Genomic DNA, 25,870 nt, shown 5'->3' on the forward strand with positions numbered 1-25,870 from the left:
CATCTTATAGTCTTATTTGCCTGTACAGTTGTAAGCAGCAGAATCATCTATATTTTTATGGTCATGGCTTAAGTATGTATATACATTTCTAATTTTACCAGAGTTTCTAAATGAGTCATGTGTTAAGTATGTGTGTACATTTCCAATTTTACCAGAAGTTGGAATGTTTATAACCAGATATGAATTCCTATCATTTCATTACTGAAACTTTGGTCCAGGAGACTCTGGGTAGGGGAAAAGAAATATATCCCAGCATATTTCTTTTGCCCACTTAAGGGATTGTCATGGCAACTGGATGAAGATTCCAGCAGTTAATAATATGATATAAATATCTTTCTGATTTTTTATCACTTTGATTAAATGCTTTATAAAGTAATGACCCTTGTAAAAACTGATTCAATGGGACACAAATTAAGGGACTGGAAGAGGAGAAATTAGAAGGGGGGGGACCCAAGCTGAGTGATTTATTTGGCTGCCACATTCCACACAAACATACCTATAGATGCAGATGTAAGAACACAACATGACCCATGCAAGGGGTTAAACTAAGAGGGTGAATGGCAATCGCTGGCCCTAAGAGCCTGATAGAAAGGAATGGGTAGTTTTGCTTATATTCATAGTACCCACTTGTATTAGCTGGTTGTCATTATACAAAAGAGGAAACAGTTCAAGAGAAACTGAGGTAAGGTCAGAGTGCTATTAAGGGGCAAAGTCAAGATTCATACTTGTTTCTAGCACAGTAACAGATAAAGATAAGAAGTTAGGTAGGGGTCAGATTGAAGACGTCTCTGGAACTATGTTCTGAAGAAGGATTAAGGAGATTGGAATATGTCCTTTAAATAGAGGAGAACATGAAGTTGAAATGAAGGTATTTTAAGCAATTTTTCTGGCAGTGGAATAAAATATATATTGGGAAAGGAGAAGCCTGGGGATGATAAGACCAGTTTGGAGACTGCCATATTATTCTAGAAGAGGGATGATGAGGGTCTGAGTTCAGGTGACAATAAATATTTCAAAGGTAAGCAACAGCGATGTTGTCTCGTTGGCTTTGGTTGGAGTGTGGGTAGGGAGTATCAAAGATGAGTTCTGGGGTGGCTAGGTAGCACAGTGAATAGAGTACTGGCCCTGGAGTCAGGAGGACATGAGTTCAAATCCGGCCTCAGACATTTAACACTTACTAGCTTTGTGACCTTAGGCAAGTCACTTAACCCCAACTGCCCCCTCCAAAAAAGAAAAAAAAAAGATGAGTCCTGTTTATTCATAGCCCTAATTTATGTCCTCTTATGTGTTGATAAACAAGGCATGTCTCCTTGGGTTCACCTTAACCCTAGAACAATCCTGGGATATCCAAAGCTGTCTCATGTATTTGTTTAATTCATTTCAATTCAAGACAGCAAATCTTTATTGAGTGCCTTTATAAGTTCAAGGCATTGTGGTAGGTGCTAGAGGTCCAAAGACAAAAGTGAATCAGGCCTTCTCTTAAAGGAGCTTACATTCTATTGGGGAGGGGAAAACAAATACATGACAGGTACAGAGATAAGGATGTAGCAAAAATGAAAAGCAGTTTCAAGACAGAAAGAATCATAAATCTAGAGCTGAATTACAAAAGACTATTTAGCTTAACTGCCTCATTTTAAAGATTATGAGACTGAGGTGCAAAGATTTGAAGTTAGTTGCCAAACACACAGGTGGTAAACACCAAAGTTGGGAGGGAAAGAAGGAAGAGGAAAAGGAAAAGAGTTAACCATCTGGAAATCAGGAAAGGCTTCAGCCAGAAAGTAGCTCCTGAGTCATATCATGAAGGGAATTTGGAATTGCAAGAGGAAAGTGAGAGGAAGTTTCTGCTAGTTCCCAGACATGGAAAGTTTACCTGTGCAAAGACACAGAAACCAGTTTGCAATGGATTGGGAAGTGAGGCACTAAGTGTAAATAACCCTTTCTAGGAGTTTAATTTGAAAGATAGAAGGGATATAAGATGGAAGCTTGACAAGTTAGCAGAATCACATAAAGGTATATGACATATGAAAGAGACCTGAACATATTTTTAAATAGGAGGGAAGAAGACACAGAGAGACTGAAGATGAGAAAAAAGGAAGTCTCTCAGTAAAATAGAAGCAAAGTCCTCCACTATAAAGTGGGGAAGAATTGTTGTTGGAGGAGAGGGAAGGTTGGAATAACCTTTGTGGAAAATGTGATAGAAAATCAATCAGGCAAAAATCAAAGGACTGTCATGCATCAGTGAGGGCCCAGTTGAGATTAGATAACATAAATTTGTAGTGAACCCAGTCAACACAGTTGTATAATAGTTCCAAGATCATTTAGCTGCTCATGAGTAGGAAAAGAAAAAGCAGATGGGGGGACAACCGGGTTGGGTTTTGGCCAAAGCATGACTCAGGATAAGGGGTCATGGAATTCAGGGGTAAAGGACAATATATAGTAAACCTCATTAATCACAAGGTCAAGATTGTAGACTGGGAAAATGGAAAGATAGAGGAACTCTAGGGGTCACAGTGAGGAAAAAGAATAGGTTTAAGAGGAATGGAGGGAAAGATCTGAAGATAGGTAGTTATGGTCAGGAATTTCAGCATTCTGGATCACAGACAAGGAACAATTATGAGTGATGATCAGATCAAGGTTATGGCAATCCCTGTGTGTGACTGATACAGAATGAGGATAAATGCCATGAGAGTTCAGGAGGCCAGAGCAACCAGGAGGACATGGAGATGCATATTGAAGTCCCTTGGGAGAGCAAGTTTTGGGTGGGTGACTGTATTCAGGTACTGAGCTCCTTGTAAGAAAGAAGGGAAAATAACATGAGGACCTATAGATAGATGACTGCAACACGGAATTGGACCAGTTGATAAATATGTGTGAAGTGAACAAACCTGAAGAGAAGAGGGGTTGCTGAGGAATGCTTATGGTAGGTCAGTCTGGAAGTAGGAGAGAGAAGCAAGAAGTGATACTCTTCTCAGCCCAGTCGTCTAGGGAGACATGAGAGGAGGTGCACTAAGTACTAGAGATGGTGGCCTTCTGTGTGAGATCTTTTGGGAAGATCTGCATTTTGGTTATGGCAAAAAGATATAAAGTATGAAATAAAGATCCTGTTGAGTTCCAGAGGACTCAGTGGAGTGGGAGGATAGAGAAGAATGGGAGCCGTGTAGGGCTGCTAGGGATAGAGATAAGATGACTGGGAGAGATGAGAAGGGGGGAAGATTTCTGCCTCATTAGATACTGATTCTGAATCATGGGGAAGGGAGAATAGCAGCAGAGAATCATGGAATTCCATCATGGAATGGGACATGATTCACTGATAGGTATGCCTCATCTACTGGGGTCCTTCATTAACTAACTATGGAATCAGTATCAGCCCTCACTGCCTCTGCCCAGAAATGCTCAGAATCTCATAATTCTAAGACCTCAACTGCTAAAGGAAACAGAACAAAATAAAAACAGAGTGAGAATTAGATTCCTGGGGGCTGGGCTGAACTCAAATCCCACACCTGTGTAGAGGTTTTAAAAATTGGCAGGGGTCACAAGGGCCATTGTCAGTATGCATTTGATATGCAGTATCCACCTGTGCTGATACAGTTTGTACCTCAGAGTACAAGGCCAGGAAATATCTCTAACATTTGCTAAGAGATCGAGTGGCCAAAGATTCCACTTTTCCTCTATGTACTTAATACAACCTTGGGTTTGACAGGGTTTACCTATCTGGATAAAGTGATTAGCTTATTTTCACAGCTGCCCTCAACTCAAAAGCAGACTTTATCCATTTTCTCATCTCTTTCTTTTTTCAATAAATATTTACTTAGTGTCCAATATGGGCAATGGTCTCAGAAGGGGGAGAAGTCAGTGATCTTGATGGTTAATGTAAATATAATCATCACACCCTTACTGCTATGCACATATTATTCCCATCTTGCAGTTAAGCCCAGAAACATTTGCACAGTTTCTTAGAATACCACATGGGTGGTGTGCTGTCTAGGAGAGTTTCCTTGAGAATCACTTAATGGCTGCACCCTAGCTGTATCAAGCCCCAAATTATAAAAGAAGGTGGACTGCAGATTGTAAAGAGAGGAGCCAGTAATTTCTGAAAGCTGGAATGCTGAGTGCAGGAAAGGGACTATATTTATGAGTGGGGGAGGCATAGTGGCCAAAGAGGGAAGTCACACAAAAGATGAATGGAGTGTGAGTGTGTGTGTGTGTGTGTCTATGTCTATGTGTGTGTCTGTATGTGTATACAGGTGCCTCAAATCAGTCAGCATAAGGGAGGCAAGGCAAAGTCAGAGCACAGAAAATAATAACTAGTTCAATGACAAATGTTTATTTAGTACTTCAAAGTTTGTAAAATGCTTTCTAAAGGCTCATTGGATCATAGATCTGGAAATGTAAGGGAATGCAGAAGCTATCTAATCCAGCCCTCACATTTTAGAGATGAGGAGATTGAGGTCTAGAAGGTTATGTGATTTGTCTAAGGTCACACAGGTAACAGAATTTGGACTCAGGTCATCTGATTCTAGAGTCAGTGATCTTTCTGCTATACCACATGTATCATCTTATTTGACCCTCATAATATCCTGTGAGGTAGGTCCAATATATTACACATTTTACAGATGAGGGACTGAGACTGAGAAACAGTATATCTTTGCCCAAAGTCACAAAACTCGCAAGTATCCAGAGTAGAATTCAAACTCAGGTCTCCCTGACTCCATGTTTAGTGCTCTGTTCATCATGTCACCTAGCTGTCCAGATGACTAGATGAGAAGAACAGTGAGGGTCTCGGTACCAAGTATTTGTGTACCTGAGCACACATCAGGAGATGCTTGTACTGCAGGTAGAGGATGACACTATCATGACCCTGGGATTCAGCGACATTTCCTAGGGGAGTAATATTAGCGAATATAGCCAGACAGGAAACTCTGCTGAATCAGAGGTTATTATTAAGGAACACATATAGAAGCGATTGATAGATTCTGTATTGTCACCAATTTAGCTAGATAATTCAATGAATGCAAACACCTCTAGCATTCCTGTCTGACTCTTCCAGATATATATGGAGAGGGAGATTCTGAGGTTTCCCAGGCTTCCCCTGATGCATGACAGAGCCACTATCACAAATCTTCTCTCATTCTGTTCCTGACGCTCTCCTTAAAAATCTCTCTGCAGAAGCAGTATGGACCAGCCTAGACACATAAGAGCTATTATGAAGCTGAAAGACCAGGGCAGAGGGAGCAGGAGAAAGGAGCCAAGAGGTCAATGGGGGAAATGACCTTGATAACCAGATTAACTATCTATGTCAAGTCTACAACTTTCACAGGATTTTGTGGAGGTAGGAATGAATCCGCTCCCATGGCTAGCCTTGCCCATGAATGTGAGACTAGGCAAATGGCATCCTCTAGCTGAGGTGAGGTGTATTTGGGTATGGAGGATGGTAGGCCAGTTTGGTTGGAATGTAGAGTGCATAAATGGAAGTAGCATGCAATCAACCTAAAAATAGATATATCTGAGACAGACTGTGAAGCTTTTAAAATACTATTGAACTTTGTTAGGAAACAAGAAGTCACTCCAGCTTCTTGAGCAAGGGAGTGATGTGGTCTGATCTGTGCAAATTGGCAAGAGCCATTCCTCAGTAGATACTTGGTTAAAGGATATGAACAAACTGTTTTCAAAAGAAGAATTTCAAACTGTTAACCATATGAAATAATGTTCCAAATTACTACTAATAAGAGAAATGCAAATTAAAAAAAAAAACCTTGAGGTTTCACATCATACCTAAGAAGTTTACAAAGATGACAAACGATAGGAATAGTCAAGGTCGGAAGAGTTGTGGCAAGATAAGCACATTAGTGCATTGCTGGTGGAGCTGCAAATCAATACAACCATTTTGGAAAACAATTTGGAACTATGCACATGCAGTAACTAAAATATTTATACCCTTTGATCCAGAGATACAGCTACTAAGGTTATACCTTAGAGAGCTCAATGGTAAAAAAAGAAAGTCCTGATATACACTAACATGTTTATAGCAACACTGTTTGTGGTATCTTAGAATTGGGAACAAAATATATACTTATATGTTTGGGGAATACCTAAACAAACTGTGATATGTGAATGTAATGGAATATGATTGTGTACTGAGAAATAACAAATATGATGAATACAGAGAAGCATGGATTTACATGATCTGATGCAGAGTGAAGTAAGCAGAGTCAAGAAAATAACATACACAATGACCCCCAGCAATGTAAATATAGGGGACAATTACAAAAAGAGTCAAAAGTGAATGTTGTATGATTATAAAAAAAAAGAATAATGCCAAAGAATAGATGACAAGGCACTCCCACTCCTCTCCTTTGCAGGGGTGGGAGATCCATGAGTGTGCAATATAGCCTTAAAAAAAAACCCCACCAAACTTGTTCAATGTATTGTTTGATTTTGTTATGTTTTCTCTTCTTTTTCTTTAAAATATTATTATATAAGATGACTCTCTGGGAGGGGAGAAGAGTAGGGATATTGGGAGAAATTATGGTGACATAAAAAATCAAAACTTCTTTTTAAGAATACAAATTTAACACCTTTGTGAAGTAGGTGTTGGAAAAGGCAGATTGCAAGCAAGGAAGTCAATGGGGTGGGAGGATTGAAATAGTCCAGGTGAGAGGTGATGAGAACATGAATAAGGGTAGATTATGGTGGAAAGAAACAAGAGATCTCTTTGAAAAAGCTGATATGGAATTAACATGATTTGGCCACTGATTGGATGGGGGAGGGAAGAGAACTGTTAAATGACAGTGAGAAATTAAGGATGACTCCTAGGTTGTGAAGTTGTAAAAGAAATAGAGAAGCTAGGAGAAGGGCTGGACTTAGATAGGAGAATGAACTCTGGCTTTGGACATGTTGAGTTTGCCCTAGAGGCCATCCAAGTAGAGATGAATACCAGGCAGCTGGAAATGTGGGATGAGAGCTCAGGAGAGAGATGAGAGCTGGATATGAAGAGCTGGCTCACATTCTCTCTCCAGGACTTGGCAACAAGCACTTGGAAATAACTTTGACTCAGTGAGAAAACAAGATTGAAAACCTCAACTTTGCCTGTCAATTCAGTTTCCTATTAAGGAGTTCAGAATTTCTTGTGTACACATGAAGACTCTAAGGATCCTCTGCATTTTAAGAGCACTGGGTTATTATCACTGTTTACCTATTCAGGCTTATTTTCTATTTTTCAGAAAAATGACTGTACTTTAAAAATGGTGCAGCTGTCAGCTCTGGCACTTTGGCTTTCAACCGAATGGTTTCTTCCCTGAAGGGATGGCTGCTTTCTCCTTCAGAGGCTGGTGTGTACAACAAAACTGTTTTTATTGAGCCTGACAAAGCTGTAATTACTCCTGTGTAAACATTCTTTTTGTTCTCAAGTAGAGCAATGTAGTTTCATACCCCTTTGATGGGATGGTTTTTAAAGAGAGACAGCCACCCTAATTAACAAACCAACCCTAGGGTTCAGAAAAGAAGTGTCAACAAAAGTATAATACTAATTTGTTCATGTCAACTGGCATTAATTATATGCCAACAGATCTTGACAACCCTCTTTCTCACTTCACATTTGTATGAGAGTCATGTATTTCAGAGGTTTCTAGGACATCAGGGGAGAGTAACAATACAGGATGAAAATGGGACCTGATACAGTAGAACCTGGACACTCTGGGCATATGGGATGAAAATCACGCCTCTTCCTAAAAGGCCCCTTGGTTGCAAAGTGAATTGAATGCCGGACCTGGAGTAAAGCACTCTCTGAATTCCAACCCAACCTCCAATACTTATTAGCTATGTGACCTTGGTCAAGTCACTTAACCTCTCTAAAGGCCTCAGTTTTCTGAACTTTAAAAACAATGGGGATAACAGACAGCACCTACCTCCCATGGTTGTTATAAGGATAAAATGAGACAGTACCTATAAAGCACTTTGTAACTTTTAAACATTATTTAAAAGCTATTATTAATATTACTCTATTCATTATATCAGTGGTAATAATCAATGAATATAGAATTCTGACCTGAAGAATTACCACTTTCCTTTTTTAAATTCTTAATTTCTTTGTATTGTTAAAAGTAATAATAATGTGTTTGGAGTTAGAAAATCTGGTATAATATCAGGCAAATTACTTCTTCTCTTGGACCCTCAGTTTCTTTACTATAAAGGATGTGGGTTGGGTTAATAGATCTTTAAGGACCCTTCCATCTCTAAATCTACTATCAATCAATTAAAAACAAGCATTTAGTAAGTATTTACTCTGTTCCAGGCACTGTGCTGGTTATTGGGGATTTAAGGACAAAAATAAAACAGACCTTGCCTTGTCTCTATGGTCTCCCACCTATATAATGTTTTGCCACTGGCCAAGCCTTCCTTGCTCTTAATATGGAGAAAACTGAAATAATTGTGAGCATTCCAAACAGATGACATCTTCACAAAGGACAGTCCTGTGTCTAGTATTTGCAGGCCCTTTGCTCTGTCTGCCTACATGTTCACTGCAAGCAAGAAGAGAAAGTCTTCTAAGTTATATAAACCTACTAAAGTTACTGTTTCAATAACCATGGTTTGATAGACAGGCTGCTGTAATAAATAGAGTGCTGGACTTCACAGCCAGGGAGACTATAGTTCAAATCCCATCCCAGACACCTACTAGCTGTGTAACTAGGCAGGTTATCTAACCTCCCCAATCACAAGGAACTCTTTAAAATAATGAATTACAGCTGGGTTGTGATCATCTTTAGTGAAAGGGAAATTACACACTGTTCCAGAGATCCTTTTTCTGAAAACCAGGCATAATTGCCCTGAAATTCCTTAACACATTAAACATGTAGGGTGTGGCAGTAAAGTATACTAGAAATACTATTTCATATCATCTATTTGATATGTGGTAAAAGCTACAGACTAAGAGGCAAGAGACAGGGCTTAGTTAAAAGCTGAGCCTTGTCATTAACTAGTGCATGATTGGGGTAAATAATTTCCCTTTCCTGGGTCTCAATTGTCTTATATACCAAATGAGGGAGTTGGTTGAAAATCAGGAGTTTTCAACTTGGGGGCCATGAACTTGGTTTAAAAAAATCCTTGTTTCAACAGAGTTATATTCCTTTGTATTCCTATGTGTTTTATTTTACAAAAAGTTTCCTTTGTGTTTTATTTAATTGATTTAAAAGGCTTATTCTCATAAGGAGTTCATAGGCTTTACCAGAATACCAAATGGGTTCAAAGGAAAGTCAAGAACCTTGGACTCAATGATGTACAAGTTCCCCTCCAACTCTGATGTTCTATAATTCTATGATGAAGGTGCAGCTTCCCATGCCAGTACCTGAAAATGAGAGAACAACTCTCTAAAGATTGATTCCAAGAATGTACTTTTGTAAGATGTGTTGGCTTATCCTGAGGACTGGAAAATATCATGCTGGAACACGAGGGCATGAAATTGTTTTTATTTGAGAGACATTTGTTTGGGGAAAATGCTGCTTTCTCCAAGCAAATACTTAGCTTGCTTGGTTAGAAGACAATTATAGTATTTATTGCTTAAGCCCAGTCTGGTATTTTGGCTTGAACTCTCTTGCAAGTTTGATTCAGGGGGGGAATTACTATTCAACTTTGGGCCAGTGAACTGAAGGTTAATCTGATAACTGTTCATTTCAAAACAGCCTAAAAGATAAGAAGCAAAGCCTTGAGAAAAAAAATTGTGGTTTTAAATCCAGGATCCCGATGGTACAGTTCTGGTAATACTTATACTTACTTAGATTGGAGGATAATGAGGACTTGCTCTTAGTTGCATGGAATCACACAACTTGTACTTTTGAAGTTCTTGATGGCTACATATTGATTCAATAAAAATTTTTTTAAATAAGGTATGAAGCAAACAGTGCAGTTACTAATGTGATGTGTGATTTAACTGATACTTTATTTCTTTGGCTTTGAATGAAACTCAAAAGCTTTTCTTTATCATGTTTCTTGACCTCTCTTGAATTCTGGACACTATTGACCACCCCTCTGTCCATTGACTTTGGAGATTTTTCTGTCCTGGTTGATTTCCTATTACCTCTTTTTAAAAAAAAATGTTTTTTTTCCTATTATGAATTTAGTTATCAAACGCATAAACATTTCAGTATACAAAATAAGATTATATATGAAACTATAAACTTCTATTATGTAGCATTTGTATGTATATATTAAATTGAGTATGGTAGTAACAAAATTGACATTTGCTTTTGTTTCCTTATTAATATATCTTGTAAATGTTTTGCTGGTGTTCTTCCTTTTCATTCTCTCTGTTTCTGTCTGTCTGTCTCTCCACCCCCATCTCACCTTCCTCTCTCTCCCTCTCCCTCCTTCCCTCTCTCCCTCTTCTTCTCAGTAGTCATTAACTCACCCCTTTAACCCTTGTTATCTCTTCAACTATTCCTTCTCTGTCTCCATTACTGGATTCTCTTTTTCTTCCTTTCATATAACTTCAGATACCTGAGAAGACCTAGCCCTAGGCTCTCCATTGTTTTCTCCATTGTTGTCCAAGAAATTCTTCTGATGAAATGACTGACCCAAGATACATTGGATGAAATCATCAATTCAGGGCCTCACCTATGCTTCACTGTTATTACTTCTGATTATTTAAAAGTCATGTCCCTTTGATATCTATCTCTCATCTCAAATACAAAATATTCAACGCTGGTACACCTACCATATATTATTTTTATTCTAGTTATCTGCATATGTTTTCCATCCTTCTAGATTTTAACTTCTATGAGGAAAAGAATCATGGTTACCTGAAATGTTTATTTCCCCCAGGACCTAGCACAGCTCTCTGTACACAGTAGAAACTTATTATTTGCTGAACTGAGGTCTAAAACTTAAACTCATGATCTTTCCTACATAACAGATTCCATTTATCACATTCCTATTTCTGTCAATGCTACTATTATTTCTATAGTTCTCTGGGCTCGAATCCTCAGTTATGTTTGACACCTCCATCTCTTCAATTCCTAGTTCATTCAATGTGAACTGTTGAGTTTTCCTTTAACATGTCTACAGAATCCATGTCTTCCTCTTAATTCTTGCTGGCACCATTCTAGTCTTGTCTCTTACTACTTTATACCCAGTTTTAACCTGTTGCCTTGTTCCTATGCTTCTAATTTATCCCTCCAATCTACTATGCATGGAAGGACCTGTAAAGATTGTCTAATCCAACCCTTACATTTTATGGATGAGGAAAATGAGGCCCAATATGTTATGATGGGGCTTCAATGGTGGAATGTAAGATCCTTGAGAGAATGTAACATTTCATTTTTGCATTTATTGCTCTTATGCATATAGCATAGTGTCTAGTACATCAAAGATGTCCAAGACATTCTTCTGGTGAAATGACTGACCCAAGATCACACAAGTACTAACAAACACAACCAGAATTCAAACCCAAGTCTTCTGGCTCCAAATTCAATTAGCTTCTTACTAGGCCACAATACTCCAGACTACTATTAATATCACTTTAAACATACTAGAAAGTGTGGTGAGATGGTTTGATACAGATAAGACTTGTTGCCTTCAAATTCTTTTCATCCCTTGTTCTAGGTCATTCTGTTTACCATGAAGTGACTGCTTCTTCTTTAGGGAATCAAGTCCTGTTTTGATCCTGTCATTTGGGTTCTGCACAATTTTGTGTCACCTCAACTAAACAACTCTATTACTGCATACTTGGAAACACAAATTTTCTGTTCTAGTTGGTTCAGTCTCCTCATCTTCACAATATTACAAGCTCACCTCTGTCTTTGCTAATGCTGGTCCCTCTACGTGGAATGGGTCCTTCCCTCCTTCCCTCCCTCCCTCCCTCCCTCCCTCCCTCCTTCCTTTCTTCTTTCCTTCTTTCCTTCCTTCCTTCCTTCCTTCCTTCCTTCCTTCCTTCCTTCCTTCCTTCCTTCCTATGTCTATTGTGTTCTACTGCATTCCTTAAAGTCCAGTTCAAATCTTGCACAACTATTCTAGCTCAACCTGATTTTCAAATTCTATTGCACTTAATTCCATAATTTAGCACTGAATTACATACATAATGCTTCATGTTAATCTTTAGTATCTCCATCATGGTCATGACTATACTCTCCTTGTGGTAAAGCCACTTTATAACTGTACGTTAAGACACTATCAAAGTTTCATTTTAATATGGGCCTCTATCTTTCACCTTATATCTTTCTCCATCCCATTACTACAACCTCTGTCCTAGGTCCAGTGAAGGGCTATATCATGAAATAAAAGAATCTTTGAGGCATAAAAAACTCAAGTTCCCTAAGGAATATATATCCCTGTCAAGGTCATGAGATACCCCAAATCCTCATTTGAACCATAAATCTATTCAAAGCAGTCCCACCATCAGGCAGATATCCAAAGGTAGAAAAGGACTTAACCTCTTACATCAGGCATCAGAATATTTTCTAATAGATATGGCACACTTCCTAAGTCACTGAAGATCCATCTTAGGACCTAGGTTGAGAGGGTAAGATTTGAGCTGCCAAGAATACAAGAGCAACATTTGCATCATTAACAAAATCACAGAGAGCTCTCCTTGGTGCTGACTACACCCCTGCCTCCCAGGGCAAACTCCCTAGAGGCCCCCATCTCCTCTCACTCAGCTTTTTCTTCTTGATCCCATCCTTAATTTTGTCCCTTTAACCTGGAGATGCTTAACCTGGAGTTCATGAATATATTTCAGCGGGTCCATAAACGGTGATATGGGAAAACTGCATCTTCATTTTTATTGATCTCTATTGAAATTTACCATTTCTTTCAATTATAATTGAAAAGAATATTACTGGGGCAGCTAGGTGGTTTAGTGAATAGAGCACCGGCCCTGGAGTCAGGGGGACCTGAGTTCAAATGTGGCCTCAGACACTTGACACATTTATTAGCTGTGTGACTTTGGGCAAGTCATTTAACCCCAACTGTCCTCCAAAAAGCAAAAAAGAAGAGAAAAGAAAGAGAAAAAAGAAGTAAAAAAGAAAAGAAAAGAATATTATGAGATAGTCCATAGGCTTTACCAGACTGCCAAAGGGGTCCATGTCTCAAAAACCAAACAGTAAGAATCCGTGATATAACCAAATTCTTAGCTTGAATTAAATAAGAAGAAATAGACTGTTTGGACTTCTAATTATACAAGCAAGTCTCTCTTAAATTCTGGCTGCAACACTTACCCAACTTGATTCGAATTGAGTGCACATTTCTTTGGTCCCCAATGTCCTGGGTTGTTTTTGCCTTGCTCAGAATGGAGCAAAAATGTGGTGTGTGTGTGTGTGTGTGTGTGTTTGTGTGTGTGTGTGTGTGTGTTCCTGAGAGTTTTTAAAAAAATAGTTTTTAGTATGAGCTGAAATTTCTTTGATCCCTATCAGGCAAGTTATAAGACTGCTGGTAGCTCAAGGGAATAGCTATATTTCAATGAATCAGCATACAAAATAATTAGTGTATGGATCCCTTTTAGGGCAATGTGTAGTTCAGGGAAGAAGGGACTTCTCTCTCTTTGAATAAGAAAATAATACTCCTTTCTGATTGGAAAAAATAACTATTAAAGGCTTCATGTTGTTGGTAGAGACTATAGGACTGTAATATTTCTCTTATTGTTTGTGCTGTTTCCAGAGAAAGAAACAAAAATGGAAAGCCAGAGGGGATTGCAAGGCCATCCTTTCAATTAACTCTAATGGTCAAACAATATAAACAGACTATTGATGATTGTGACTGAGGGAAGCATTTAGAAGATGTGGCTAGCTAAATTGAAAAGGCTTTTCCAAGATACCTTAAAACCCTGGAGTATTCATTAAAATATGTTAGTGAGATTACAAATTTCAATAAATTGATAAAAGCAAAGGATTAGCAAACCGCCATTAAAATCTTATTCCATAGACTTATTACGGTGTGATGACCCTGGGTTGTTGAAGATTATGCCAGTATACAGCAGATTTGGGCAGAGCTGACAAAACTTTGGAAAAGTTTTTCAAACAAGTCTAATGATGGATAGTATGTCCCTTGTTCAAGGATCAGACTAGGTCTCTTGCCCAGGCTCAAAGCATAGGGGTACTCACAGGCCAATTCTATTATTTTTCCTCTAGTTCCCAGGAGCTTGTCATATTAATGCCAAAGTTAGTGAGGAAATCCTATTGACTTAGCCCATCATTATTCAGAACTCTAGAACCTTAGTTCTCTTCCATCCTTAGCCTCCTTGGTAGCTAACATATATGCTAACAAAGCTAGCAACTGATCTATTTTATAAGGTACATGCCAGAAGGTTAGTTACCAAGTGATTAATATTTCTGGTCACAGCATATGAAGACTATTTACTAGAGGTTAAGATTTATAAATGGTAGGTTGCCATACAAATGTAAACTATTACAATTATGTTATTAGATACTCTCATCTGCACTGGAGGAAAGAATTTACAAAGCAATTACATTAGAGATCCCTGAAATACTGAGTGGAATAGGTAAAAAATTATACTGTAGTGTTTTCTTTAAAAATTTTGCCCTTTATCTCTAACTTTCTTGCTATGCTAAGACATTTTCACACTTTTGTTTTTGAAAAAAAAAGTATAATTGAATAGAAAAGCAGGCTATTTTCTTTACCAGTTCCCATACAACTCTGACTTAGGTCTACATGTTTGGACCAGAAGACTGTAACTAAAACTTTTTTCTCTAGTCAACTGTAAATCCAACTTAATGACTGCCCCCTCGACTTTTCCAGTCATCTTACACCTTGCATTCCCATTCCCCCAAGTACTCTTCCCTCTAGTGACATCGCCCTCCTTGCTATTCCTTGAACAAGACACTCTCCTGACTGTATATCTTGACTGGCTTCTTATCCTATGACTGGAATACACTGTTTTCTACATTATTCTGGCTCTCTTTGAGAGCAGGGACTGTCCTTTTTTCTTTTCTTTGTATTCTTTGTGCTTAGCAGAGTTCCTGGCAAAAAAATAGAGTATTTAATTTATTTATCTAAAATGCTAGAAAAACAACAATGCCTTAATAAATACTTACTGATGCAACTATTATATGAATTCTTGTATTCTGGCATTGTCTTTGGAGTCAGAATGAACATGAGTTCAAAATTAAGATCTTAACTACAGTTTTGAATATTATATAAATGAACAAACATCGAAAATTATAAAGCATCATACAAACATAAAGTATTTCTTTAGTAATAATTTTAAAATATGAAAAATTTTGTAGCTTTTAATATAAAATACCAGGAATGTTTGAAAATGATTATGTGGCATTAAAAGAAAGAATATTAAATAACAGACTATAAGTCCCATACTCTGATAACACTATGTGTCATGAAGTCTGTAACCCTATCTTACAGATCATTTTGTCTTACATTCCTATATATCTAGTAAGTAATTAATAAATATTTTGACTGAATAAATCTCTTATAGATATGTAAATGGATTGAAAGCTATTTTTTTAGTTCAACATTTATCAAGCCCTGCTTATATACAATGCATTCTAGAAGTGAGTCTTTCCATTTATTTATTTCTCTTTTTCCCCTGCAGACTTTTTGATGCTTCTGTCAAGATGGTCTTGTTCTAGAATTATGAATGATAATATGTGATTTGAATGCTGAATAACTCTGATCTGTGAAACCAGTCTCTCACTTTTCAATGGGAACAATGCAGATTATACACAATTGGAACATAATATGATGGTCCCAGTCCCCTTTCCTCATTGCAATCACAATGTGAGCATCCCTAAACCAATTTGATATAATGTCTCCTTATTCCAGTGTTTTCAACTTTCTCAGCTCTTATAAGTTGTATATTAGCTCTCTTCTATTGCAAAGTCTGTTTCTGGGATATAACAAACACATAAATACATGAAATACTTAATTTTAAGACCCATTTCTTTGTAAAACAGTTTTGATCTGTCCTCTTATAGACTTTATGTTGGTAACTGATCTTTTTGCTTGGATCTGAGCTCACTGAAAAAACTCACAGCTCTAAAGTGATAGAACCTCCAAAAATGATACTGACTCTCTCTTAAATTATTTTGGTTTCAAATTCTGGTGTATCTATAGTACAGTACAGTGGAAATAGCTCTTGATTGTGGAGTTAGACTAGATCTTTGTTCAAATTTCATTTCTGAAATTTACTAGTGACAAGTTAGAAAAGCATGGAATTCGGGTTAGAAATGACCTTAGAGGTCACATACTCCACTTCTCTTTCATTTCAGAGATAAAAAGACCTCACTGACCTTCAGGTTTCTCAGCTGTAAAACAGGATAATAATAAACAAGGTTGTTATGAGGATCAAATGAGAAAATAAATATGAAATGTTTCATAACCAAAAAGCATTATATACATGCTATTTTGCATTTCGAACCTGCCTTAGGAACAAACTTTTTCAAATACGTACATTTCAAATAAATGCATTCACTGACTTGTCCAATGGGTCCTAGTGATATTTATAGATTGTAGCAGATAATCGCAAGATGAATTAAGCCCAAGTAGTCACCTTTATCCTGGAAAATCAGTGAGGATTGATTGCCAGAGATTTTGGCTAGCCTATAGTCCCATCTTCAGAGATATCAGGGCCTAAGTAAGATCCAGGTTTCTAAAAAGCAAAACATAGAAGGACTTCTGTACTACACTTCAAAGTTTCCTATACATGGTTTGAAGATGATTAAAATAATGATTGACTGAGTAGGAGGTATATAGCAGCTGGTAATTATTCTTTTTTTTGTTATAAACTATTCATTAATAGACAAGGCCAGTGAAGTAGTTTAATTCTTCTTGGACACACCCACAGTGTGACCCCTGTGGCCTGTATTCTCGGTGTGCTGGCCTCAGACCCGGCGACCCCAGAAATGCCAAAACCCACAATGTGCCCGAATCTTCTTCAGTTGCTCCAGATCTTCACGAAGCTTATTGTCCAGACCGTTGGCCAGAGCCTGGCTATATTTTCCGTCCTTTACATCCTTCTGTCTGTTAAGGAACCAGTCTGGAATCTTGTATTGCCGGGGATTCTGCATGATGGTGATCACACGCTCCACCTCATCTTCAGTGAGCTCACCAGCCCTTTTGGTGAGGTCATTGTCTGCTTTCCTCAATATTACATGAGCATATCTTCGACCCACACCCTTGATGGCTGTGATGGCAAAAGCTATTTTCCGCCTTCCATCAATGTTGGTGTTGAACACTCTGAAAATGTGCTGGAACTTCTCGGGGATTACAAGAGACATGGCTGCAATGGCGATGTGAGAGCCTACTCTGGAAGTGTAATTATTCTTGATTGACTTGAAACCATGCCATATAATAGAAAGTTTCTGCAGTACTGCAGACCCATAGGGCTAAACTTCAACCCCCTTTCTTATGTAAGTTAACAGAGGGACAAAGTTTACATTTAGCCCCCATTTTAGAGATGAAAGAAATAACTACTTTTAGATTCATATAATAGATGAATGCTAAAATATTCAGTGAGTCAGTAGCAGTTAAAGTGAGGTATAAGCTCCCCACATAGACTACCTGTTGTGGCATTCATCCTTAAAATGATGCTACACTGGTATTTTAAGTTCTAAGAAGGAAATTTATTTCTGTATCCACAATTTAATATCATTATGACTAATAATAATACATTGTACTATTACAGTGATTCATAGAATTTTATCTTTAAAAATGGAACAAAGATCTTGATTCTGAACTCATGAATGTTACTACTGATCTGTCATATAACAAATAATTCTTCTTGAATGGGTATCCTTTCTCTCCAACTAGATTGTAAGCCTCTTAGGAGCAGGTACTATATCTTATACTTCTTTTGTACCCTTCTACAACATCAAATACTGTGTAAAGAAATAACCTGGATATTTAAATGACAGAAAAAGTCTTCTTTCAACTATTATTTATAGTGCAGTCCCTTCTATACAAATGACCAGGAAGGATTTGTGTTAGGAAAAGTAGAGAAATCCCTTTCCACCTAGGAGTTTGATTATGAGAGAAGTTTTTTTTTTTAAGAGACAAAAAACTATGGCAGAACCCATAAATAATACAAATCATACTACTCTTTGCTCTGTAACTCCTCTAGTTTGTTTTTAAAGGGGACTTGAAGCAATTTAATCAAGTGTTCTCAGAAGTGTTCTTGAAAGTTCTTAGAAGTCACGCATAATAGGTCTTACTAAAGCTAAATATCAGGCCCTATACCTATAATAGAATTTGTGTATTTATTTGTGATGCTTTCTCTTATAAGAAAGCTTGTAAGAGGTAATGATGATTAGTGAAAAGTAAACATTTTATACTATGACTTATAAGTGCTCTTTCCTCTCTAATTCAAGGTGTGGCCATTTATCTTAGTTGACCCCAAAACTATGCTTCTTGTAGCAAAAATGCAACCATTTATGAAAAGATAATATCATATATTCCCACAATTTCCATACAGACAGGATGTGTCCTCTTTCAATTTCAGCTTGTTACCTTTCTTCATTTTAAATTTCCAGATAGCTTCCACATGTCTATTTTTTAAAAGTACATAAATCTTTGATTTGAAGAATGATCTTCCTCATTCCTGATAATAGGTCCTTGGAATATCCCATCAAGAGAGAATATGGAGTGTTATTTGAGGTCATTTCAAAAATAGAACTATTATTGTAAATGGTAATTATAATAGCTCACACTTATATGGCACATTATGGTTTACAAAGCATTTTCTACACACTAACCCTGTTGGGGTATCCTCATTTTCTAGATAAGGAGATTGAGACTCAGAGGTGAGATGCCTCTGGTTGTATGGTTATGAAGTGTCATTGCTGAAATGGATGGCAACCAGTCATGCCTGCTCTTGAATCAGAAGATTCTAATCAATATTTCACATACCAAAGAATGTTTAATTCAGCTGGCTCTATTCTATTCCCTTCCAGGTGCATGCCTTTTTCTGGTATTCATTCATTCAACAAGTATTTGAGTAGTTACAATGTGCCCAGCACCCTACTGGGTATTGTAGGGAGGTGCAAAAGAAGAATACATTACCTGCCTTCAAGAGGCTTACACTCTAGTTGGAGAAAGAGGATACACATTCAAAAAGCAATAAAATGGTGGTACAAGGCACTATATGTAATAAGTTACTAAGTGAATAGAGTATGTAGGTTGGTGAGGGAACTCAAAAGATAGTACATAGATTGCTTAAGGAACTAAGGATATTTAGCTTGAATAAGTAAATACTTAGGAGGGACACTATCATTGTCTTTAAGTATTTAAATGCTTGACATATGGAAGAAAGATTAGACATATTCTACTTAGTTCCAGATAGAAAAAAAAAACTAGGACCAATGGGCTAAACTAGGGGTGGGGAATGTGTGCCCTTGAAGCCACATGTGGCCTTCTAGGTCCTTGGGTATGGCCTTTTGATTGAGTCCAAGTTTTATGGAACAAATCCTTTTATTAAGGGGATTTATTCTGTGAAGTCTGGATTCAGTCAAAGGTCCAAACTTGAGGACCTAGAGGGCCACATGTGGCCACAAGGTCACAGGTTCCCCATCCCGGGCTAGACATTAAAAGGGAGACAGATTCTGACTCTGCATAAGGGAGAATTTCTTTACAATTGCTACCATCACCAAATTCAATAGTATATCTTAGGAAGTAGCAAGTTCTCTGTCACTGGAGGTGTTCAGAAAGGGGTTAGATGGCCACTTGTCATTGATACTGTTGAAGAAGTTCACCAATGAGGCAGGAGGTTAGACTAGATGACCCCTGAAGTCCCTTTCCAATGCTACATTTCTGTGAGAGTAAGTGCTCCAGGAGTATCAGAATTCAGAGCAACAGGAAAAGCTATCTAATGACAAAGCCCAACCACAAAAAACAAAATGAATGAGTATATCATGAGCAATTTGAGGACAAGGAGTATTTGAGTGGAATAGAGCCTGAATAGTCCAGATGGGGAATCTGAGCAGCTTGGCAGAGCTACAACTGATCTGAAGATAATTTTCATATTTGACTTATGGGCTGTAGAACTTTGTTATCTTTGTCAGGTCTTATTTTCCATGTGGTTCTAGTCAGTACAGCTGCTGCCTTTCTTAGGGATCAGCTGCAGTGAGGACTCGCCTTCTTTCCTCTTCCTTCAGCAAACCTTTTTGATGAAGTCAGAAATGGTCCATTGGGAATTATAAAAACAAGCGACCAAAAAAAAAAAGATTACACTACCACAGGAACTTATTTAGTCAAATCAAGAAAGGTTGTACACGATAGCTTTCCCCTATGCCTGCTCTCTACAAGAGTGTTCCATGTTGCAACTGCTCAAAGTGTTGATGACTCTATGATAGGTTGGACTGTGAGATCCTGGCCTGGGTCAAACAGAGAACTCATGGAATCTTTTTCAAAGCAGGGGGGCAGAGGAGATAGTTTGAAAGAATTATTTGATTCGTGTGAAACCAGTGTATGGTTGCAAATAAACTCTCTTTGAATGGAAACATGTATATGTGTATACACTAAGAACAAATACCAATTATAGGCTGTCCTCCTAGTCTGTGTCACCATGGTGTGAAGGTGACTATGACCATGGAAGTCCTACCAAAATAGAAAGGCTTTGAGTATGGACCCAGAAATTGACTATAATAAAAGAAGTAGCATACCTAATTGCAAAGTGTTTCATTATAGAAAGGCAATCAGGTTTTAGATAGAGAATTATATTACATAATATAATTATAATATTACATATAAATATATCATTGCATATTACATTACATTATAATTATATAATATATTGCTTATATAATTCGTGTTCTCTCTCTCTCTCTCTCTCTAATTTGTTATATCAATCCTTGATGACATCTATTAAAGTATAGAAGGCTTATGATCTGAGTTAAAGGAGAAACAGTAACACTGAAGAAGTCACCCATCACTCTTAAAACTTCAGGACATCCTCAAGTGATCTGGGGAATAATGCCAGTCTATGTTTGTACCGATATAGTAGGTAATTGAGGTAGTGTGCTATGGTGCATAGAAAAAACAATTTAGAGCAGGGAAGACCCCAGTTTAAGTCCCACTTCTGACACTTCATCATGTGACCATGGGCAAGCTGTGTAACCTCTCAGTGCCCTAAGCAACACTCTCTAAGACTGTAAATGGAAAAGCAGCTGCAAATCTGCCTTGGAAGGGAAAGTTCCCTCAATGGAGGTTTCCTACAATGAAATCACAGGTCTGGACTGAAGCAGGGAAAACCCCCCACAAAACAAACAAACAAAACAAAGGAAAACACAGCTGGATGTTGGGATGTGTAATACAAATAACCTGAAAACACAAGAAGCTATTTAGCCAGCAGAGACCTAAGGAAAGGAGAACTCAGCAAGGCTTTCATCCAAGAAGTGAGTCTCAACACACAGAGAAGCATTATGGATATGAAGAGACAAGCTTTCCTTCTGGTCAGTACGAGCAAAGAGTCATTTTGGTGTATATGGGATTTCCATTTAACAACCATATTGAGGATATTATAATATATGTGTATGTGTACACACATATATCATATCTAGGGGGAATTAGGTAATATCAGAGATGAGAGACAGGGGAAGGAAAAGACCAACTTTCTGAACCTTTATGTTCTCCCCAAGCACACGTATAAAGAAAAATGTTAATACTTTCCCTTGTACTTGGAAGGAATCCCTTTCTCACCTTTACCTCCTAGATTTACTTTTTTAAGGTTTAGACCCAGTATTAAAGTCTGCATGAGTCTTATACAGGTTTCCCTGGTTTCTAGTGTCTTCTGCCAACCCCCACTAACAAATCATTTTGTTCATTCATTTCAGTCTGTCCAACTCTTCATGACCCTACTTTGGGTTTTCTTGGCAAATATACTGGAGTAGTTTGCCATTTCCTTCTCCAGCTCATTTTACAGATGAGGAAACTGAGGCAAATAGGGTTAACTGACTTGCCTGGCGTCATATAGCAAGTGTCTGAAGTCAGATCTGAACTCAGGTCTTCCTGATTCCAGGCTCAGCAGTCTATCCATTGTGTCACCTAGCTGCCCAATCACTTATATTTTATATTTATTCATCTGCCTATGAGCCACTTCCCTCAATAGAATGCTCAGAATTAGCAGGCTTCTTAAGGACAAGGGCTGTTTTGTTTTTGTCTTTGTATTTCTAGGAGTTAGCACATTGCCTGACATGGTGGGTATTGAATGAATGAATGAATGAATATTTTCCTCAAAGACATATGGGAAAAGATTTTAAGGATATGATGCCTTCCCTTTGTACAACAAAAGAGATGGTGGTAGTCAGGGATAAATTAGGAGGAGACCTGAAGGGAAGGGTTGCAGGAGTAAGGTGTTAGAAATTAGAGAGTAGTCGATCATGTTTCAGGAAAAGAAGATAGTACAGAAAGTGATCTACAAAGTAAAATATTTAGAACTGGCAGCTGACATAATGCAGTACTGAAAAATGCTTGTTTCAATTCCCACTCCATTCCTTTTTTAACACAGGTTATATACTCAAAAAAAGATAATTGAGCTAGGTAGACTGATTTTCAAAATGCTCAGTGATGAGAGGTTGTGATATGTACTGTGGGAGAGAACTACTTGTAGAATGGGAGAGGATAGTAAGAGCTGACATTAATTTCCCCAAATCCAGGAAATGTGGCAGAGGCATATGGAACTGAGCAAATATCTGTTAGAACAGGAAGACAATAAAATATGCTTAGAAGAATTATCAAGTGAGTAAGGAAGTCCTTCTCTTTTAAGATACCAGTAAGTAGTATGGTAAGCAAAAAAAAAAAAGTGTGTTCAAGACAAATGTCTTGAGGGAAGAAGCAAAAATAAGAGACACAACATAAATGTTTCCATCTGTAGATGCATAACATCTACACAAAGCCTATCTAGGTCCTAGGTAGAAAATCCATAAGGGAAGACATTGGAACGGAAGTAGTGAAAATAAAAGGCCAAATGAAGGCTGTGCAGATGAATAGATTCAAGATGATAAGTGAAGAAAGAGAAGATTATGTAAGACAGAAAGTCCTTGCCTAAAGACATCTTAGAATGTGCAGTGAAAAGAGAAAAGAGGGTGGTAGTTTTAGGAGCCAAAAATAGCCAGAATAAGACTGAACCCAATGAGTAGCTAGAGATAAGGGAGGCATCTGTTACAGAACTGTCAGGGGCCAAGGGACAGAGTGAGAAATGAGGATGTGGGCAATGCCAGGAGCACATATCCCCACTTGAGAAGGAGCAATGGGTCATATTATTGAAAAGACAAAGCATTTTGGGGGCTATGGGTCCCATTGTTAAATTCTACAGATTTCCAAGGTTTCCCTGAGAGAAATTGTTTGTAATGACCTTTGGGAGAAAAATAAAATGACTATTATGATAAAACAAGGGATGTTAATAATGATATTTAAAAGAAAAAAGAGGATATTAGAAACTGAAGTCCATTAAAATTGCTAAATAAAATTAATCGATTTCTTTTATAAGTCTTACTGTAAAGGTAGTAAGATTCATGCCTCCTCCCCAAAAAACCCCCAAACAAATCCTATTAACCTGTGTATAATAATTTTATATATACGAAATAGCCATTGTAAATATAAAGGAATTTTACAGGAGATGGGTTGGGAAGAATGGCCCTAGGGTGTTTCCACCCCCCTCTCCTTACAACTAATCACTTGTGTAGATTTTGCCTTGGGCTGGCACTGGGCAGCAGAAGGGCACTGCAGGGAGAATCCCGAGTAACGATAAGTAACCAAGCCTTCTAGAACAAGAGTATGAGATTTATGAGAAGGAACATTTTTCATCTCTGAAATGAAAATATCTTTATAATTTCTAAAGGTTGATTAATGTCAGCAAAGGAATCAGTTTGGGGGAAGGGAATGTAAGGAAGAAGGCTATATTTATAAAGTAATAATTACCTACTTAAGTTGTAAGATTTGTAAAAAAACCCAAAAATTGTTTTATTAATTGTATGTAATTAAGAAAAAAAAGGAGCTGTAATAGAAGAGACATGGTACTACTGCTGAGTTTGGTATCTTTCAGATATCTGAATGAAGAGATACAGAAGTTTCCTGGTGCTTACTTCTGTTTCATATTATAGACATGTTGATCATTCTTTGTGAAGGATCTTAATATATTTGGGATTGCATAGTGAGCCAGAACATGAAAAGGCCATCTGAAAAAAGAGATGAGAAAATCTACTATGGATCTTCACTGATTTTATGTTACATGTCTTGGATCTCACAATAAAAATCATGGTGTTCCAGCTAGGAGACTGTCTTCTCTGGGAGGAAGTAGCTAAAGGGAAAGCATCAGGAATGATAATGGAAACAGAAAGGGAAAAAAACAATGGAGAGACACTGTAAAGGAAGAATCTTTAGGACTTGGTGATTGATTGGATATGAGCAGTGAGAGATACTCATGTCTTTGAGGCACATCTGCTTTTCCTCTCTCTCAAGGTGCTGAGAACATAATCGGTGATCAATTAATTCCTACTGATTGATTGAGGAACTGGAGATAATGTCAAAGTCTCAGGCTTGAAAAACTAAGAAAATGGTGGTTTTGTGAAGAGAAGTTAGAAAGGGGATAGTTTTGATGGTAATGTCAATTTTGGATATGCTGAGTTGAGGTGATCTTATCAGTCAATGAATCAACAAGCATTTATTAAGTGCTTACTATGTACCAGGCACTGTGTTGAAGGTATAATTACAAAAAAATTTAAAATCCCTACTCTCAAAAAGCTTGTATTCTAACGAGAGAGACAACAAGCACATATGTACATATAGAGATACAAATAGAATACAAGTAGGATTCCTATCTCCCTTTAAGGCTGTGTTCAGGTGCAACTTCACCCAAGAGAGTGTTTCTTTGCCCCATCCCCAAGGGGGATCCCCTTCTTCTCTAAGGTTGCCTTCCATCTATTCTATATTTATCTTGTATGTTCTGATTTTTATATGCTGTCTCCCCCATTGGAATGTAAGCCTTGTGGGCAGGATCTATCGTTGCTTCTTCTTTGTAATCTCAGAATTTAGCACAGTGTCTGTCACATATTAAGCTCTTCATGTGAAATACTTGTTGATTGACTGATAAATACAAAGTAGCTATAGAGAGAGGGCATGATATGCCTGAAGTCAGAAAGAACCATTAAAGGAGACTGAGGCATGGTCAGAGAACCAGGAGAGAATGATGTTATGAAACTGGAGAAAGGGGACAACAGTCAGGAGGAGAGAATGGTCAGCAGTATCAAGTGTATCACAGATATCAAGAAAACTGAAGACTAAGAGAAGACCATCAGATTTGCCAATTAAGAAATCTTTAGTAACTTTTGGAGAGAGCAGGCTTCATTTGACTGATGAGGTCAGAAGTCGGATTACAAAGGATTGTAGAGGAAATGGAAGCAGTGAGTATGACATTCAAACATAAAAGGCTTGGAGAGGAATTGATCTTGATGGAACTATTTGAAGCATGCAGGTAATTGTCAGTTCTATTGAAACAAATGGGATATATCATGTGTCTGTGGGAGAGGTGGAGGTTATTTCTTAACTTCTTGTCACATATTTAAGAAATGTGAAACCCTATATATTCCTTCCACTCTCCTTGGCTTGTCTGGCCCCAGATGAATATTAACTAGATTGTCAGAAAGCTCTTTATTTAGCAAATTAAAAGATGTTTCTAAAAATGTATTATTCACTTTAGAACCAAGCAATCTGAGTTCGGTCAGTCAATTCAATGACTTTGTGCTACAGAAGCAGATAAAGAAAGAAAGAAAGAAAGAAAGAAAGAAAGAAAGAAAGAAAGAAAGAAAGAAAGAAAGAAAGAAAGAAAGAAAGAAAGAAAGAAAGAAAGAAAGAAAGAAAGAAAGAAAGAAGAGAGAAAGAAAGAAAGAAGAGAGAAAGAAAGAAAGAAAGAAGAGAGAAAGAA

The 25,870-nt window shown here is 37.6% G+C and overlaps 2 protein-coding genes across 3 annotated transcripts in view; both read right to left on the reverse strand.

The window, feature by feature from the left end:
* Positions 1-25,870, reverse strand: part of THSD4 (thrombospondin type 1 domain containing 4) — a 927,982-nt gene that overhangs the window by 86,131 nt on the left and 815,981 nt on the right. The window lies entirely within an intron of this gene.
* LOC138168518 (small ribosomal subunit protein uS13-like) lies at positions 16,820-17,289 on the reverse strand. Its single transcript, XM_069097509.1, has one exon. It carries the CDS (start codon positions 17,232-17,234, stop codon positions 16,839-16,841), a length of 396 nt encoding a protein of 131 aa, XP_068953610.1. The 5' UTR covers positions 17,235-17,289; the 3' UTR covers positions 16,820-16,838.

This window comes from Petaurus breviceps, unplaced genomic scaffold (genome assembly GCF_028583685.1).
Source record: "Petaurus breviceps papuanus isolate PSGF00001 unplaced genomic scaffold, PetGlider_PUasm1.0 37, whole genome shotgun sequence".
Lineage (NCBI taxonomy): Eukaryota > Metazoa > Chordata > Mammalia > Diprotodontia > Petauridae > Petaurus > Petaurus breviceps.